This window comes from Anopheles ziemanni, chromosome 2 (genome assembly GCF_943734765.1).
Source record: "Anopheles ziemanni chromosome 2, idAnoZiCoDA_A2_x.2, whole genome shotgun sequence".
Lineage (NCBI taxonomy): Eukaryota > Metazoa > Arthropoda > Insecta > Diptera > Culicidae > Anopheles > Anopheles ziemanni.
In genome coordinates, this window is record NC_080705.1 from 11,209,221 (window position 1) to 11,226,942 (window position 17,722).

At 42.6% G+C, this 17,722-nt stretch overlaps 1 protein-coding gene across 1 annotated transcript in view; it reads left to right on the top strand.

The window, feature by feature from the left end:
• Positions 1-3,992: 3,992 nt before the first annotated feature.
• Positions 3,993-17,722, top strand: part of LOC131292921 (fibrinogen C domain-containing protein 1-A-like) — a 60,669-nt gene continuing 46,939 nt past the window's right edge. Inside the window, exon 1 of the mRNA XM_058321021.1 lies at positions 3,993-4,409. Coding sequence (XP_058177004.1) covers positions 3,993-4,409 — 417 coding nt within the window. The remainder of the gene's footprint in view (positions 4,410-17,722) is intronic.

Genomic DNA, 17,722 nt, shown 5'->3' on the forward strand with positions numbered 1-17,722 from the left:
GCACACCCTACTGGAAGCGATGGCCGATGAGGTGTCCTGCGGTAAAGACTGAAGCTTCCACCGTCAGAATCAGCAGCAGCAGCAGCAGCAGCTCGAACCGTCAAACCTCGCAAGACGCTGCGGGCGGGAAATTGAACCTACCGCGGAAACAGCTGAACGTGGTCGGGGCCGGGGCACGATCGGGGTGTGCGATGAAGGATGGCAAGAAAAATGACGAGTTTGTAAGAGCACTGCCGTTCTCTGCTGACTGAAGATGGTGAAAAGGGAACAAGAACGAATTAACAGCCTCTCCTCGCTTGGGAGTAATTTTTTATTTTTGATGTTTTGGGATACGTTTTCCCCACCCCCCCTTTCAGTCTCCGTCCCGTTGGAGTTTGTACTTCCTCACTGGGAGTTGTTGTTCCTCTCATATTGTTGAAGATTTTCGAATTTAGTTCCTGCGCCGGACTCCAATCTTCTGTCATCTTACGTTGATTCATGTATTGTGCCTTCTCGAAGGAAAATAAGGGAAGAAAGCTTAACTCCTTGCAACCGTCGACGGTTATTTCGGATCATTTGATCGGCGTAAGACACGGCGGTAGGGAATGCATTAATACACTTCCCCTCTCTCCCCCCCAACCTAGGATCGGGCTCAACGTTGCACACATATGTGCAGACCGTTCCTTCGAGGAGAGGGTTTGTGTGTTGGTGCGTCCGCTTCACGCCGATCCTTCGCCGGCCGAGGTGAGGGAGGGACTGGTCAGACGGGACACGTATTATTAACTCATATCGCTGGAAATAGACTTTAATTAATAGCGATAATTTATCTTCCCGCCGCGGACCCTCCGGTCGAAAGAAAGAAAGTGGATGTCTCTGTAAAGGTGTGCTCTTCGGAGATCGTTTATGCGCGCTGAAGGATGCCCACACCGGGTGTGTGTGTGTGTGTGTGTGTGTGTGTGTATGTGTGTACGGGAGAAATATGTTGCAGGAAAAATATGGTACCACGGTAAGAAATCGCACACAGCGGAAACATTGACAGGGAATCGGCTTCGGGAGTTTGGAAATGATTTCTTTCGTTCAATTTCCTTCCCCCGATCATACGCGCCGTGGGATGGTTGGACCTCCATCTTGAAGCAACCAGCAACCACTCCTATCCCAGCACATACACGCACACACGCCCGCCCGCCAGTCAGTGTGCCCCGGAGCACCGAACAATGTCAGTCATTACTCAAAACATTGACACGATCATTCGTCTTTGAAAGATGGCCGCCATGATTTCGATTCCGTTCGATCTGACTCACCCTGACCCCGCGCTGGATGGGGCGTTGGATGCGCGTTCCCGTTGTGTTCGAATCGGTTCCATCAGCTCCATCTCCATATGGAGCTGGGACTTCCAGGCGAGCGCGATCGTTGTGCCTTGTTGTGCGCGCGCGATCGTGGCGAGAAGAGATCATTGCGATTGCGTCCGAAGAGCCCGCTGGCGCAGGGACTGCTGGTGCTGTAAATTGACAGCAACAAATGGGCCATTTTGTTTGAGAATATTGTTGATTAATGTGTCTTTCGTGGTGGTGAGGTTCTGTTTTGCCGGCTGCTTCCATGTGTGGTTTGGCGAATCCGCTTTGCAACCAAGCGCACCAAGGGCAAACTTATGAATTTCATCATTTATGTGGCATTCGATCGTGTTTTGCAGAATAAGCAGCATTATCAAGTCTCGCTCAACACATTACATATGTTTATTTTATTATTGGGAATGTTATTCGTTTAAATGAATGAAATAGTGAATAAAAATAATGGAAAACACACAAGTTATGAAATTTGAATCATTTCATTTCAAAAAGACGTTCATAATTGTAGCATGCCTATGCTATACGGCTGAAAATCAACCACCACAGAAGTACCGCGTTTTTGCTGAGCGTGGAAAGCACAATGAACTCTCCATTTCATAATCAAATGTTATAAACTAAGTATCGAAAACAACAAAATCAGGTGACACCGCCTCAAAACAAACAAAACCCATTTCGGTAAAACCTCAACCCAGAAACAACCGCAAAACACCCAAAACTGCAATCTAGGCAAATTGATAGATCGACGCACCCAGCGATACCGCGCAAACAAGTTGCGACACGATCGTGCGCGAGCATTGCACATAAGTAATATGACCCACGGCAAGCCGGTGCATGAAAAACAGGGAACCAACGGGTTCGGGCATTTGAGCCAAGTTAGCATGACCCACTTCAGGCCGGATGTTATGAAACAGGCAGGGAACGATGCGCGCAAAAACGTTTGCGCGATCGACGTCAATAACCTAACCATGATTAAAAACACCAAAATTATCCAACCAGCATTTATAGAATCGATAAACAAAAGTTTGTAAACTAGGTCAGTCTCAAACCCAACACTTATCCAACTACCTGTAAACCAGCCTTAAGAAACGGTATAAATAAATCGACGCCGAATAGACAAAGAAACGATTCGGTGGACACTGATCGGACGTGGTCGTAATGCCCGTCGCGCATCCAGTAAGTTAAAAACTTCTGAGTTTTCATCTAAGTTCAAGTTGTACACGATGACAAACCCTCCGCTTTGATAAGTCCGCGACCGCGAGTGGTTTCACGCAGTATGCGTTGATACAAGGTGACCACGAGTTATGGATACCGTATATCCACCACATGGCGACCGTGATTATAATCAGCAATCTTCGGAGTGAAGTGAATAATAAGTGACTCGAATCATCGTGACCAACAAGAACCTTGATGGTTGAGAGTGCGGAAAAGTGTCAATTCAAAAACGATAACCTTTAAAAAATAGACAAAATGGGAGGAAAATCATCCAAGCCGCAGGCTGGTGTCTCTGGAACAAAAGACATTACAATTGTGCAAAATCAGGAAATACACACAGAAATGCACGTAGCACATGAGTTCAAGCTCAACATTCTTTTGGTTTTGGTGACAGCAATCTTACTATGCATACAAGTAAGAGTTGTTGTAAGTAAGAGTAAGTTGTGAAAAACGCAAAAAACAAGCATTAAAGGCATTAGAGCTACCACGATAAAAGTGACGATAGTTATCGCAAATTTGAGTTTAACGAACACAGAAACAAAGTGCCAATTATACAAAGATAAAAACAATTAAAATAATGGTGCGCGAAAAAGCAGTGTCGACGCACGCAGCAAACAAAACAGAGTGAAATGCATAACGCCTATCGTTAGAAAATCATGTTGTGTGTATGAGTGACTATGTTACGCAAAACACAGTTATTGGCGGAAATGAATCGAGTGGTAACCGGAACGGCACTTGTATCAAAGGAAAAGGCGCACACCAAGCGACTACAGCAGTGAAGACGACTCTACCGAAGGAAGGAAGGAAGGAAGGAAGGATGACGATAGCAGCAATATAGGATGATGACGAATATCCCTGCACCCCAGGTCAACGATACACGATGGTGGCGAGAAGCATGAAAGTTAAGTTTATTACATTTTTATCATAAATATATTAGAGTAAGAATAAGAACTAAAGTAAAGAAAGATGCTCTACGGATAAAATAAAATAATACGACAATGAAACAGAATATGAACGAAAAAATATGAAAATATGAGACATTGGGGATAATATGCGTATAAATGAGAATTTCTATAACAAAGTTTACAATTAATCCAACAAATAGTTGCACGATGAACGATGCCAGACAATATTAAACCCGCGGATGGAATTAAAAAATTAGAAAGGATCTTAGATAGGATTAAAGATTATACGAAAAGGCATAGAAAGGCCACATTAAGAGCAATCGAATTAACTTCAGAAGAAACATTCGAAGGGTTACAACATTATTTCCTTAAGCATGAGAGCAAGTACTCGGACCACGAAGTAACTGCATATATGGTAGCAGCAAGAAACTTGCTGACAAAGATTAAAGAGTTAGTCAAGTTGCATATGTCAAAACCGCAACACGTACAGTTCAGTATACTGGTACGTTGCATTATTAATTTGACAAAATTACACAAAAAGCATAGGAAAATGGCTACGTTCGATTTCAAAACGATTAACGCGGTTGTACCGTCGTTTGATGGCAAGCCAGAAAATGTGAAAATGTTCATCAAGGCGATCAAGATAGCCAGGGATCTGGCCAAGGATAATGAACCAATGTTAGTAAGGGTATTAGAAACAAAGCTGATAGGGAAGGCAGCTCAAGCGATGCCCGAGGACATTATGAAAATTGATGACTTCATCGCCGAAATCAAGAAGCGATTTGAAGAAAAAACGGATCCATTGAAAGTGATCGCTGCTATCAAAGCAATCAGGAAGTCGGACAATAAGGCAATAGGAGAGGAGATTGAGCTCCTCACGAACAAGCTGATGGCTTTGTATAGGGAAAATAAAGTCCCTGACGACTTTGCAAATAAGATGGTAGTAGGACTGGCAGTCGATACACTGGTAGAAAAAATTAGTGGCGAGAGAACGAAAACATTGCTAATGGCAACTAAATTTGCAACTGTCTCAGAAGCAGTGCAAAGAATGCAGGAGCTCGATGCAGCAAGTATGGACACCAGTAGAGTGTTAGCAGTTCAAAGGGAATCAGGAAAGGGACAACCTTATAGGAGACAGTTCGAGCCTTCCTATCAAAACAGAAACGAAGACAGATACCGGCAAGCTGGGAGGTATCAGTCGAACTACAGGAACGAAAGAGGTGGAAGAGGAAGAAGAGGAGGTTGCCAAAACTGCAACCACTCTAACAATGGATATCCATCCAATCGTTATGGATACCCACCCAACCCACCCAATCACTTCCAACACCACGCTAATAACCAAAACAGACAGGTGATTCCAGGCCATGCACGCAATGTGCAAACACAGCAAAACTGGCGTCAAAACTCGCAACGGGTTTTGATCGCGCAGGAAGGTGAACAAATGAATCCACCTTCTGGCGGCGAAGCGTATATGGAAGAAAAAATACGCCAAGCACCCAACGCCAACGCTGACCATTTTTTAGGCCAACAGGCGCAATCTCAACAAGATTGCCAGTTTTTGCAGTAAACTTATCAGCAAGCAATTACATTAAAGTAAAACTGGATATGTCAAGGGATGCATATAGCATACTAATCTTAGATACAGGTGCAAACATATCCCTATTCAAAATGAATAAAGTCAAACCAGATCAAATGTTAAATACTAACAGAAAGATCAATCTGAAAGACCTTAGTAGCACAGTAACTACAACAATAGCGGCAACATCATCAAAAATGCTATTTGGAAATAACTGGATTGAACATGAATTTCACCTCATACCTTCAACCATTGACATTAATGCAGATGGAATTCTTGGAAAGGATTTTCTTACAAAATTCATGTGCAACATTAACTACGAACATTGGTTACTTCAATTTCATCATAAAGGTGAAGGGATATCGCACCCAATTGAGGAAGAAGCTAGTAATCGAATAGTTTTGCCATTTAGAAGTGAAGTCATTCGAAGAATTAAATTAACTAATGTTCAGGAGGACTCAATAGTACAAGCCGAAGAAATTAAGCCAGGTATATTTTGTGGAAACACAATTATCACACAAAATGAACATTATGTTAAATTCATTAATACAACTGACGAAAATGTAATTTTATGTTTGAATTCATTTAAACCACAAACAGAACCACTGAGAAATTATAACGTTCTCAAGTTCATGAACAACAATAGCAACAACTTAAAGCGAATACAAACAATTCTTGATCAAATTGAACTTAGTAAAGCACCAATAGAAGCACAAAAAGACCTCGAAAAATTAATCATTGATTATTCAGACGTCTTTTGTGTTAACGATGATCCAATTACAACCAATAACTTTTACACACAACAAATCCAGTTAAAGGATAACATTCCTAGCTACATTCCAAACTATAAACAAATTCATTCACAGGCAGAAGAAATCAACAAACAGGTCGATAAAATGCTTAAAGACAACATTATAGAACACTCTGTTTCAGCATATAACTCTCCAATTCTTTTGGTACCGAAGAAATCGGATGAGGGAAACAAGAAATGGAGATTAGTTGTAGATTTTCGGCAATTAAACAAGAAAATCGTAACTGACAAATTTCCATTACCAAGGATTGACACAATTTTAGATCAATTAGGAAGAGCCAAGTACTTCAGTACTTTAGACTTGATGTCAGGCTTCCACCAGATCTCTCTCGACAAAGACTCGCGAAGATACACAGCGTTCTCAACTCCTTCAGGCCATTACCAATTCACAAGAATGCCATTTGGACTAAACATTAGCCCCAACAGCTTCCAAAGAATGATGGCAATAGCCATGGCCGGGTTGACACCTGAACTCGCATTTGTATATATAGATGATATAATTGTTACTGGATGCAGTGCACAGCATCATATCAGTAACCTAGTTAAAGTATTTTGTAGATTAAGAAAATATAATCTTAAACTTAACCCTAGTAAATGTAAATTTTTCAAGTCTGAAGTGACTTATTTAGGACATAAAATAACAGATAAGGGCATTTTTCCGGATGAATCGAAATTCGACAAAGTAAAGAATTTCCCAACACCTACAAACGCAGACGAAGTGTTACGTTTTGTAGCATTCTGTAATTATTACAGGAAATTTGTCAAAGATTTTGCAAAGATTGCAAAGCCGCTCAACCAGTTGAAGAAGAAAGGAGTAGCATTTTTGTGGACTGACGAATGTCAGCTGGCGTTTGAGCAGCTAAAGCAATGTCTGCTATCGCCAACAATCCTTAAATACCCAGATTTTACAAAGGAATTTATTATTACAACGGACGCATCCGACTTGGCATGCGGGGCCGTATTATCCCAAATAACAGACGGAAATGATTTCCCTGTTGCGTACGCAAGCAAAAGCTTCACGCCGGGAGAAAAGAATAAGCCCATCATTGAAAAAGAGCTTACAGCGATTCACTGGGCCATCAATTATTTTAAACCCTATGTGTATGGTCGGAAGTTCAAAGTAAGAACCGATCATAGACCACTAGTATATCTATTTGGGATGAAAAACCCAACGTCTAAGTTAACTAGAATGAGATTAGATTTAGAAGAATTCGATTTCGAGATTGAATTTTTAGCAGGTAAAGCCAACGTAGCTGCAGATGCATTGTCCAGAATAGTCATCAATTCAGATGAACTAAAATCATTTATTCCCAAAAATAAGGAGGATAAGATGAATGTACAGATGAAGAGCACAATCTTAACAGTGACAACGAGAGCAATGTTAAAGAAGAAGGAGATAAACAAATCTGAGAAGAGTGAGGAAAAGAAGAAGAAAAATGAATCGAGGACTGATCATCCTGCGATGTGGGAAACGGATAGACCTTCCGAGGTATCCAAAATACTGAAAATAAAGACAAATGAAAGTAGAAAAGGAATAGAGCTCATGGTATATAACCATAAAGGAAATAAAGCGCTAGGGTCGATAATAATCCCCTCTAATAATGATGCACCGAAAAATGGAAGTCAAGCACTAGAGCTTGCTCTTCTAAAGTTGTGCCAAGTAGCAAAAGACTACCACAGAGACAAGTTAGCTTTGTCAATTCAAGATATATTGTTCAAGTACTTCTCCCATGAAATGGTAAAGGAAGTAGCCAATAGGACTATTTCTAATTTCAGTATAATTCTGTTCACTCCAACCAGTTGGATCACAGAAAGGGAAAATCAGCTGAGAATAATCCACGATTATCATATGACCCCTTCGGGAGGACATATAGGCCAGTACAGAACGTATCTAAAACTTAGAGAGAAGTATAGATGGAAAAACATGAAGGAAGATATAAAAAATTACGTACGAAATTGTAACGCGTGTATTAGGAATAAGACAATTAAGCATACTAAAGAAGAGACAGTTGTGACGACAACCCCTTCGAAACCATTTAGCGTAATATCCATAGACACAGTTGGACCACTTCCAAAAACAAACAACGACAATAGATATGCAATTACAATTCAATGTGACCTAACAAAATACGTTGTTATAATCCCCATACAAAACAAAGAAGCAAACACAATAGCCAGAGCATTGGTAGAAAAGTTTATTCTCACTTTTGGTAATTTCTTAGAACTAAAATCTGATCAAGGTCTGGAGTACAACAATGAAATTTTAAGCAAAGTAGCAGAAATTCTCAAAATAAAACAAACATTTGCAACCGCATATCATCCACAAACCATAGGAGCGTTAGAAAGAAACCATAGATGCTTAAACGAATATTTAAGGTCATTCTCAAACGAACACCATAATGATTGGGATACCTGGACTAAATTTTACGAATTCGTGTACAATACCACAACCCATACAGATACAAGATATACACCATTTGAACTAGTTTTCGGGAGAACAGCAAATTTACCACAAGATTTATATAAAGCAAAAACAGAACCAGTTTATAATATCGAGCAATACTACAATGAAATGAAATTCAGGTTGCAAAAATCAAACGAAATAGCCAGGGAAAATTTAATCAGAACAAAAGAAAAACGACAGGCAACCTTGAACAAAACCACAAATCCAATAAACCTAAAAATAGGAGATACAGTGTACATTACAAATGAAACAGGAAGAAAACTAGATCCCATGTACATTGGACCATTTTTCATAAAAAGCATACAGGAAACCAATTGCGTAATACAAAATTGTCAATCTAAAAAGGAGAGTACAGTTCATAAAAACAGAATAATTAAACAACCTAGTGAGTAAGGTCATGATTCTTGACAATTGAGTAAGAACCATAACCTTCCTCAAGAAAAGGGGGGCGTGTAGCATGCCTATGCTATACGGCTGAAAATCAACCACCACAGAAGTACCGCGTTTTTGCTGAGCGTGGAAAGCACAATGAACTCTCCATTTCATAATCAAATGTTATAAACTAAGTATCGAAAACAACAAAATCAGGTGACACCGCCTCAAAACAAACAAAACCCATTTCGGTAAAACCTCAACCCAGAAACAACCGCAAAACACCCAAAACTGCAATCTAGGCAAATTGATAGATCGACGCACCCAGCGATACCGCGCAAACAAGTTGCGACACGATCGTGCGCGAGCATTGCACATAAGTAATATGACCCACGGCAAGCCGGTGCATGAAAAACAGGGAACCAACGGGTTCGGGCATTTGAGCCAAGTTAGCATGACCCACTTCAGGCCGGATGTTATGAAACAGGCAGGGAACGATGCGCGCAAAAACGTTTGCGCGATCGACGTCAATAACCTAACCATGATTAAAAACACCAAAATTATCCAACCAGCATTTATAGAATCGATAAACAAAAGTTTGTAAACTAGGTCAGTCTCAAACCCAACACTTATCCAACTACCTGTAAACCAGCCTTAAGAAACGGTATAAATAAATCGACGCCGAATAGACAAAGAAACTATTCGGTGGACACTGATCGGACGTGGTCGTAATGCCCGTCGCGCATCCAGTAAGTTAAAAACTTCTGAGTTTTCATCTAAGTTCAAGTTGTACACGATGACAAACCCTCCGCTTTGATAAGTCCGCGACCGCGAGTGGTTTCACGCAGTATGCGTTGATACAAGGTGACCACGAGTTATGGATACCGTATATCCACCACATAATCATATCCCAAATTTTATACATTAACATAAAGGACCAATTCAGAATATTGTTAATTTCATCATACTTTAGTTCTTAAAAAGCATAAGAAGGAGTTAAGTTCTGTATCAAGGAAAATTACTAGAATTTCAAGATTTGTCTTTATCGTAAAATAATCAACTAGTTCAAGTTTTTTTTATAAACCAACATACAAATATGGTTCTATCTTAAAACACTGTAATGAATCTTAGAAACTCGATGATTTAATTGAAGATGAAATCAAAATAATAATTTTATTTAACACAAAAATTCTGGTCTCAAAATGTATTTTTTTCAATTCCCAACGCTCAACTTTCTAATACTCACTTGAAAAATATTCACTTCCACAATACCCGCTGAACATTCGTTTCGGACCGGGTGGAAAAGATTTTTCATTAGCACCGACATCAATCACGTACACAAACTCATTCCCATCCGAATGGGTTGCAATCAGTTCGTCTTGGGAAAGCGTTCCCAATGTCCGTTCCAACCCGCGCCCGCCGCCCCAATGCTCAATCATTTTCCGGTCACCCTCAAAAATCACCCCGTCATCCGAGCGATTTTTCATTCACCACCGCTATCGATTCGATTCCGAATTGTGCAGTGTTGATGTTTGCTGATGGATGACGCGGGTGAGGGTCGAGGAGAGGTGTTTGCGAGGAGTCACTCGTGTGTTGGTGTGTATGTGACACCAACGGTGGCCGTGTGTTAGTTGCTTGTTAGCGAATCCTGCAAGTGAAAGGGATGAAACGGTTTGGTTGGTCTTGGAGAGGAAGAACGTTCCCCGATGTCCGGAACGACCAGAGTCCCACATCCTAAAAGGTTTACCGTCGGGTGTCACCGTCATCGTCGCTTACAGTGTGTCCAGCGTATGCGACGGTATTGTCCTCGCTCTCCCTTCCCGAAGGTCCTTTTCGTGTTCCGTTCCGTTCTGACTTTTACCCGGAGCTGTTCCCCGAGTCGACGACGAAGAAGCCGGGAAGGAGGTTAAACAACGAGAAAAATGCCATGTAGCGAGGTAAAAGTTCCAGACGAGAAAAGTGACCGCCCGGGGAGCAGCGAGCGCTCGGGCGTCCAGCTCGGATGGAGCCAATGTCCGCTCGTCGTTGTCGGTTCCATCTCTCAAAAGTAAAATTAAACATCAGAAAAATTAGAGGAACCGTTTTGATTGATTCGCTTCGAGTGTGACATCGTATCAGCGGCTTACAGTTGCCTACATGTGTGTGGGTGGGTGAGGAGGATTGTGGTCGTCCAGCCCTCCGGGAGATGATGCCGTCAAAGTTTTCCTTCTCGTCCGGTCACCATTTAATGTTGGAAGGAGGTGGAAAAGAAGTTTTATCGAAGGAGAGCGAGACAGAGAGAGAGAGAGTGAGTGGGCAGGAAAAAGGAGGAAGTAAAAGGACACAACCGGATGGGGACGGTGACGGATGGAGAAACCATTCGTATGATGAATGCCACGGTCTCGTCTCGTCATCAGTGAGCCAGAGTGTAAACGACGGGAAAATAACTAGACCATAATATTTAATATGACGAAAACATCGCACCCGTGCGCGTGACTGGATGCCTCGCCGGGGAACCGCTCGGACTTGGACCGGAGGGGGGGTGGGGCGAATGTTGATGGATGCCGGCAGGATGAGTGATTTTGGGGACGCAAACGTCGCCGTTGTGCGTTAGTGGCTGCTGTTGCGCTCGGGGGATTGATGGATGAAAGGGACCAGAAATCCCGGACCCGCTCGCATCGGACACCCACACTACAGGCGGCACCCATAACTCATCTCATCATTTCGTCCTCCGCCTTGCCAGTTCTCTGCCAGTGGATGGATGGGGACGTTTTACCCCGCCCCGGGCTTCGTCCGGATCCGCCACATAAAACTGCGACTTGGGGGACCGTAAACTGATGGCAACATCAACATCAAATCATATTTTCTGCTGAAGGTGACGGAAGAAGCGATATCCGTGATAAGACGCATGAAAGATGTCTGCGACAAAGCTACGGCACAGTGGTCCTGCTGAATAAGTCATCGCGTCAAAAACTCTAGCACAAAAATGATCGTTGATAAACATTGTATTACTAAATTATCTCTCATTGGCTTTAATCTTTACAATATTGCTTATTTTACTTGCATCGCAGGTCGTATCACAAATTTTTGTTACACCAATATTAAAACCTTTTTTATATTCATTCCTCTGGACAACTAAAATCGCAGATTAATACAAATCATAAACTTCTCTTCCATCTCATTCTTTATTCTTAATCTTCTGCGAGGATTTACACCTTTATGGATATTGAATCCGTCCGTGATTTAGTCCTTTAAAGGGTTAAGGACAGGCAACTAAGTCCATATGTCCTGTGAAAATTAACCTTTCAAATGCACCATCCAAAAATAAATATAGAATGCAGCCTAAAGTTCTGTACTATTCATCTTCTTTTCAATTTATTTTACTCTCATAGCTATAAAGGAAAAAAAGTAAATGTGTGCAAATGTTGACCACCCCAGGACTCACTGTGCGCAAAGTAGCTACTTCCTTTCCCGAGCCGTGTACCGATCCGGGCACTGTTTGCCGCTGGACGCTGGCGCACCAGGAAAGAAAGCTTCAAAGTTCACCAAATGAGTGGTCTGGGGATTGAAAGTTAGCAATCCCGGAATAGCCACCATTCGTTCCTTGGTTCCTCACAGGCTCGAGAGATGGACGCGGGGGGGTGGGGGTGGGGAGGACACGCAGCGTTCAAGAAAACTTCCTCCCAGGAGCGGAAGAAAAGTTACGCCGGCGGAGGAAAAACGTACGTAATACCCCACTGGCGCAACGTTGGTATTCTGCTCACCCTCTTTCCCACCTTCATGAGGTGATGGTGGGTGGTGGTGAGTGGTGGTGGGTGGTGCAGAAGGTCGCCATGGCGGGTCGAGCGAAGTCCATCTCCCGGTGTTGCTCGCACTACTCTGATGGCGATGATGATTCATGATTGATGTGAGGTGAAGGAAGACAGATTATTATACATTTTCGCCCCCGCGCTGGCCCCTTCTCCCCCCAGGGGCCCCCTCCTAATGTCACTGCGCTTCGTCTGCTGGATTTTCCGTTTTCTCTCGATCACTATTTCTCTTTGTTACAATTTCCTCTTCCCTCTTTTCTGTCCGCTTTCCCCCGGAGAAGTTGTCCTTCGCCCGCAGTCAGTTTTCTTGTTGCTGTTTGGTGCAATGATTTCCACTGGCCTTCCGCACCCAAGGGGGTTGACTCACCCTTCGCCCAGGCGCCGTCATTGGTGATATATAGCCGGATGACCATGCTGATGATGACGACGATGATGATGGTGATGACGCTGGGAACCGCGGCGATGGAAGTAAGGTTACGCGAACGCTGCAAGGTGGGAAAAATGATGGCACAACTTTGGCGGATGTGAATGGCACTTGGGAGAAATGACCCTTCCTCGACCCCGTTCCCCTTCTCTTGCCATCGCGTTGGGAGCGTTTGGAGAAGAAATGTTGCACATTTTTCCACCCATCACACCCACCGACCGGAGTGTCCTGAAGGAGCGCAACCGACGATACAATTCTGGAAGGCCATCGTGGAACTATTACTATTGGCAAGCGAGTGTGGGCTGATGGAAGGAACGGAGAGAGAATGCGCGGTGAAGGAAGGGGATGAAGCTTTGGTCATCACCGTGATCAGCACTGTCCGGGCGAATCACAATCCGTCAGGGTTTCCGGATCTGGACGACCCGACTGATGGGACATGGAATTTGATGGAGCGTAAGACAGTGACCGAGCACGAAATAGTTGAGTTCCGGCATTCCCGGCACGGTTCGGTGGGCTTTGACGAAATAGGAATCCTAGTGGTACGTCTGGTCTTATTCTGTAAAGATGGAACTATGAGGTGTCGATATTAGTATTTTTCACATTATTGTTTGGAAAAAATGTTGGAAGTAATAGATTGCAAATCTTTTTAATATTTTGATTTTCATTTTCATTTGCCATCTACTTTTAAGGAATAATGTTGCACAATGTTCTACAATATTTTCAGTATTTCTTCTTACTTCAACAGTAAGTTGTAAGTTGAATCAATGGATGGTGCTATTTGTTTCGATTTCGAGCATCAAATCGTCGACTCGAATGGATTTCTTGAACCTTTTCACAACGCTTTCCCGAACGGTTCCCGACTCTATCTAGATCCAGCGCTGAGTGAAAAGAATAAAATATGACGGATTCCTTGCTGGACGTGTCGTTTCGTCAATGTCAGATAAAATAACGAAAAATTTATCAGCAGATTACACATATTATTTATATTTCCCCTGCATTTATTACAACCGCCCTCTATACCCATTAAAGTAAATAATGAACGCCATATCCTTCATCGGCTGCGGTACCTCCGGTTGCTGCACCGGTCACTCAGCCCGAGCGGGTTGTCCGAGTGTAGTGCGGGCTAGTGGTGCTGCTGCTTTTGGCATGGGTGCTATATTTCCCCTTCTGCGGAGGATGACGGTGTGACACGCAAAGGGATAAATCGTCGAGACGACGATGGGTCGACCGGTTAGATTGACTCCGGTTCCGAGACTTCGCCTGGGACGCAGTGACACGTTTGCTTGATTGTTTGTTTCTTGTTCTGTGTTTTTGCTCTTGCTACTGCTTGGAAAAAGTCTCCACTGCCCAGCGTCTTTATACGTTCTTCATCTTCGTTGTGAGGAAACAAATCAGCCAATCGTCCGAGGTGGTCACCCATAACCATCAGGCCGGCACGTTCGACAAGTTCGACAGTTGTTGGCGTTGATAGACGACATCTTGAGTCCGCCACCGACGGAGGCGAATGAAAATTTGATGGTTTAATTAAAACGTTTTTTAATTGAATATGTCCATCGTTAAACAATTCACGATGTAAATTGTTCATCACCCGTCACAGATTTCGCCGAAGAGGAAATTCTAAAACCAGTTCAAGTCATACAAAAAACAACATTTACAAGCAAATGTCCTGTGTTTTCGAGGATAATTTTCGAGCCGACACCGAACAGTAAATTGATAAAAAGCAAAGCAGGAAGAAGTGAAAGAAAAAAGATCTGTACTCCCATTACACCGTCACGAAACTTTGGCCACCAACATCAGCTGACAGGTGTCAATCATGATTTCCACCATGGTGCGGCGGCGGCGGCGGCGGCGGCGACGATACGGTGCTGTTTACAACGGCCGCCCGGTGACATCCGGAATTGGATTAAACGGTTTTGTCGCACGTCGAACGCAGACGGAAATGATTAGATTAGCTGCCTGCCCGACGCCCGGGGGCAGCTGGGCTCAGTTGCTGACAGGCGCAAGTTTGATGGGCTGACGCACAGGGAAACCCCAGTGAGGACAGTTTTGGGGAAGACCTCTGTTTTGAGACGCCAAACGCCGACATCCCATCGAAGCATAGGGTGTTTTATCTATTTTAAAAGAATTTTGCGTATCTCTACTAACCACATATTTGTTTGACATTTCTACTGGTTTGAGGCAAACATTCTATTCAGCAGTTTTAGCGCAGACTTATTAAAAGAACCATGCATGTGAGATAACCAAGTTCTAGAAACCAGATAACAGTTCTGACCGAATTATAATTTATTTTATTGGTTTACATAAAAAGCTTTATTTTTCACCTCCAGGTGTAGCGTTGTGAACCTTTCCAGAAAGAATATAAATGTGCTCACGCTCCAACCCACCCCAATCACTGCCCAGAACGGCGCCAAATCACCAAACTTCACTAATTCGTCATCTTCACTCGGAGGTGTGGTCTTCAAACGGCTCTTCGATAGTTTTTGAAATATTTGAGCCCAGTGATTCAGAAAACCAGCCTCGAAGATAGTGTGCATATGACGTTCAAAGGTCTCTTGAACCCGCGTTCGATGACGAAACACATATGATGTCGGATGAGCGGAGATGGTATCTTGCAGTAGGTTGAATCGCTTCCGCTGGTTGGTGTGATCGTAGAACGTATGATCATCAATAATCATCTTTGCCGAACGATAATCATGCAGCGTGGCCTTATCTATTTCCAGACTTGTCATTAGAAGCGTGGTCCCATTTTCAATAGGTAGTTCATATTGCTCAAGCAGTGTTACAAAGAAATTTTTACCATACTGACTACTGACGGTTACTGGCATCTTACTGTCGCGTAGCTGCTCAAAGGTTAAGATATCTTGATGGTACGGTACATCTGAGATTAGTGAGATGATTATGGATTCATACCCGCTCTGAAGAAGGAAGTAAAACACCATCAATCCGAGAACCATGAGCTTTTCGGCGAAATGGGCATGATTCAAATTGTACCGCTCTATTCCACACACCGGTAGCAGGATAAGATCATTTCGAAAGTAGCGTTTAAAGTTCCACATCACTAGAAAACTCACCACTACTATAACAATCACTAGAATCCAAGCAGCCGTTGTCAGTGGCCTTAAGAATATTTCAGGGATCGTCAACCGTTGGCTACGAGGTACGATAATGACGAACTCACTCATATCAGGAGTCGTTACAGAAGTTTTGAAATGTTCCGTTATAACCATACGGTTGAGCCATAATGTAACACCAGTTTCATTGATGGTCTTCGGGAATTTTACAACTTGCGTCCTCGTTATGAAATATACTTTAAGATGAAAACTAATGTTGGCCATCTGCCCGATGAGCTGAAGCATTGCGAAATCTATTCCCGAGACCTTCATTGACGCTGGCAGCGTGATAATATATGGACTGGCTGGCATGCTGCAAGCAATCACTGGTTTCCTGTAATAGTTCCGTTCATAATCAGGGAAAAATGTGTGATACTCATCAATGCGGTGAGTTGCATATTCCTTCCTATAGGGATGACAGGTAAACGCGCGAGACTCATTGCGTTCGTAGTTTTCTATCATGAAAACTGTATCATGATGCTCTGTTTTTAAGATTGCATTGACCAGTTTTCCCATAGCCGAAGGACTCTGAACATCCGTGGCGACGATGAGCTTCATGCGCGTGTGCTGTTTTGCTATTTGATCGAGCCAGCGGATGAATTGCGCGTGGTGTTTCTGCAATATTAAATAAATGTGTTGTATTCGAGGTTTTTAAAGGATTTTTTTTTTCCAGCACCTGATTAACGATCACGATCAAAACCAATGGAGTGGCCATGTTGTCAATAGCTTTTGTGGCAGGGAGCGACGTAGAAGATTGTGTGAAAATCACTTTAGGGATATTGGGCAACGAGGCCAACTGGTGGCACAATTTGAACCAGTTGTCATCTTCAGACCATTTCTGCGGGAAGCTCATCCACACATCTCTATCGTTTGTGGTCGACGTGTCACGCAAGTACTGCACAGTTGACTCAATATGTGGGAAAAGTTCATGTGCAATAGTGGTTGCCCAGGTAATATGTATTGTAAGCGTAAAGATTAAAAGGTACCAACGCATGTTGACGATCCACATGTGACTGAATGAACACTTTACTCTTACTGTAGTACGGTATTGAATTAGTTTTTCATATAGGATGGTTGCAGAAGGCGTTGGTTTCATCATTAATTTACTAATGCATCGAGATGCAGATTGATAGTTCCTTGAAGAGTAGAATTAATTTATTAAATTTTATTTTTTTCATTTTCGCACGTATTCATTTTCGCATGCAAAAAGAAAGATAGAGCATAAACATGCCGGCTGAACGCGAAAGGAAAGCAGCCTGTCGTCAAACGACATGACACCAGGAATTGTGCGGACGTTAAAGTGCTACGAATGATAATTGATGAAACGATATTGTACTGAGATTAACTGATCTTGCTTAATTTTCACCCTGAAATTTCTATCTATGCTTTACAATGTCAAATTTAGCAATGTCCTGATGTATGCACAAAGGTTGTACAATCTCATGTTGCATGCAAGAATGCTGTGCAACCGATAGGCTACTGCAGGATGAGTAAAACAGTCATCCCATCCAACAGTGCCTCAACATTAAAAAAGATTTATCATTTTCATGCTCTGTCATAATGCTTTTTGTTTTCTGTTTCCAATCGCTTGCTTGCCGCAGGCGATTTCCTTTTTCATTTACCCAACAATAATGAAACAAGGATGAAGTTACTGAAACTATACGCTTTTGGAAAAAAAGTCCAAATAACTTTCCCCATTAAATGAAATAGTTAAAGCAACCTGACAAGAAAGGTA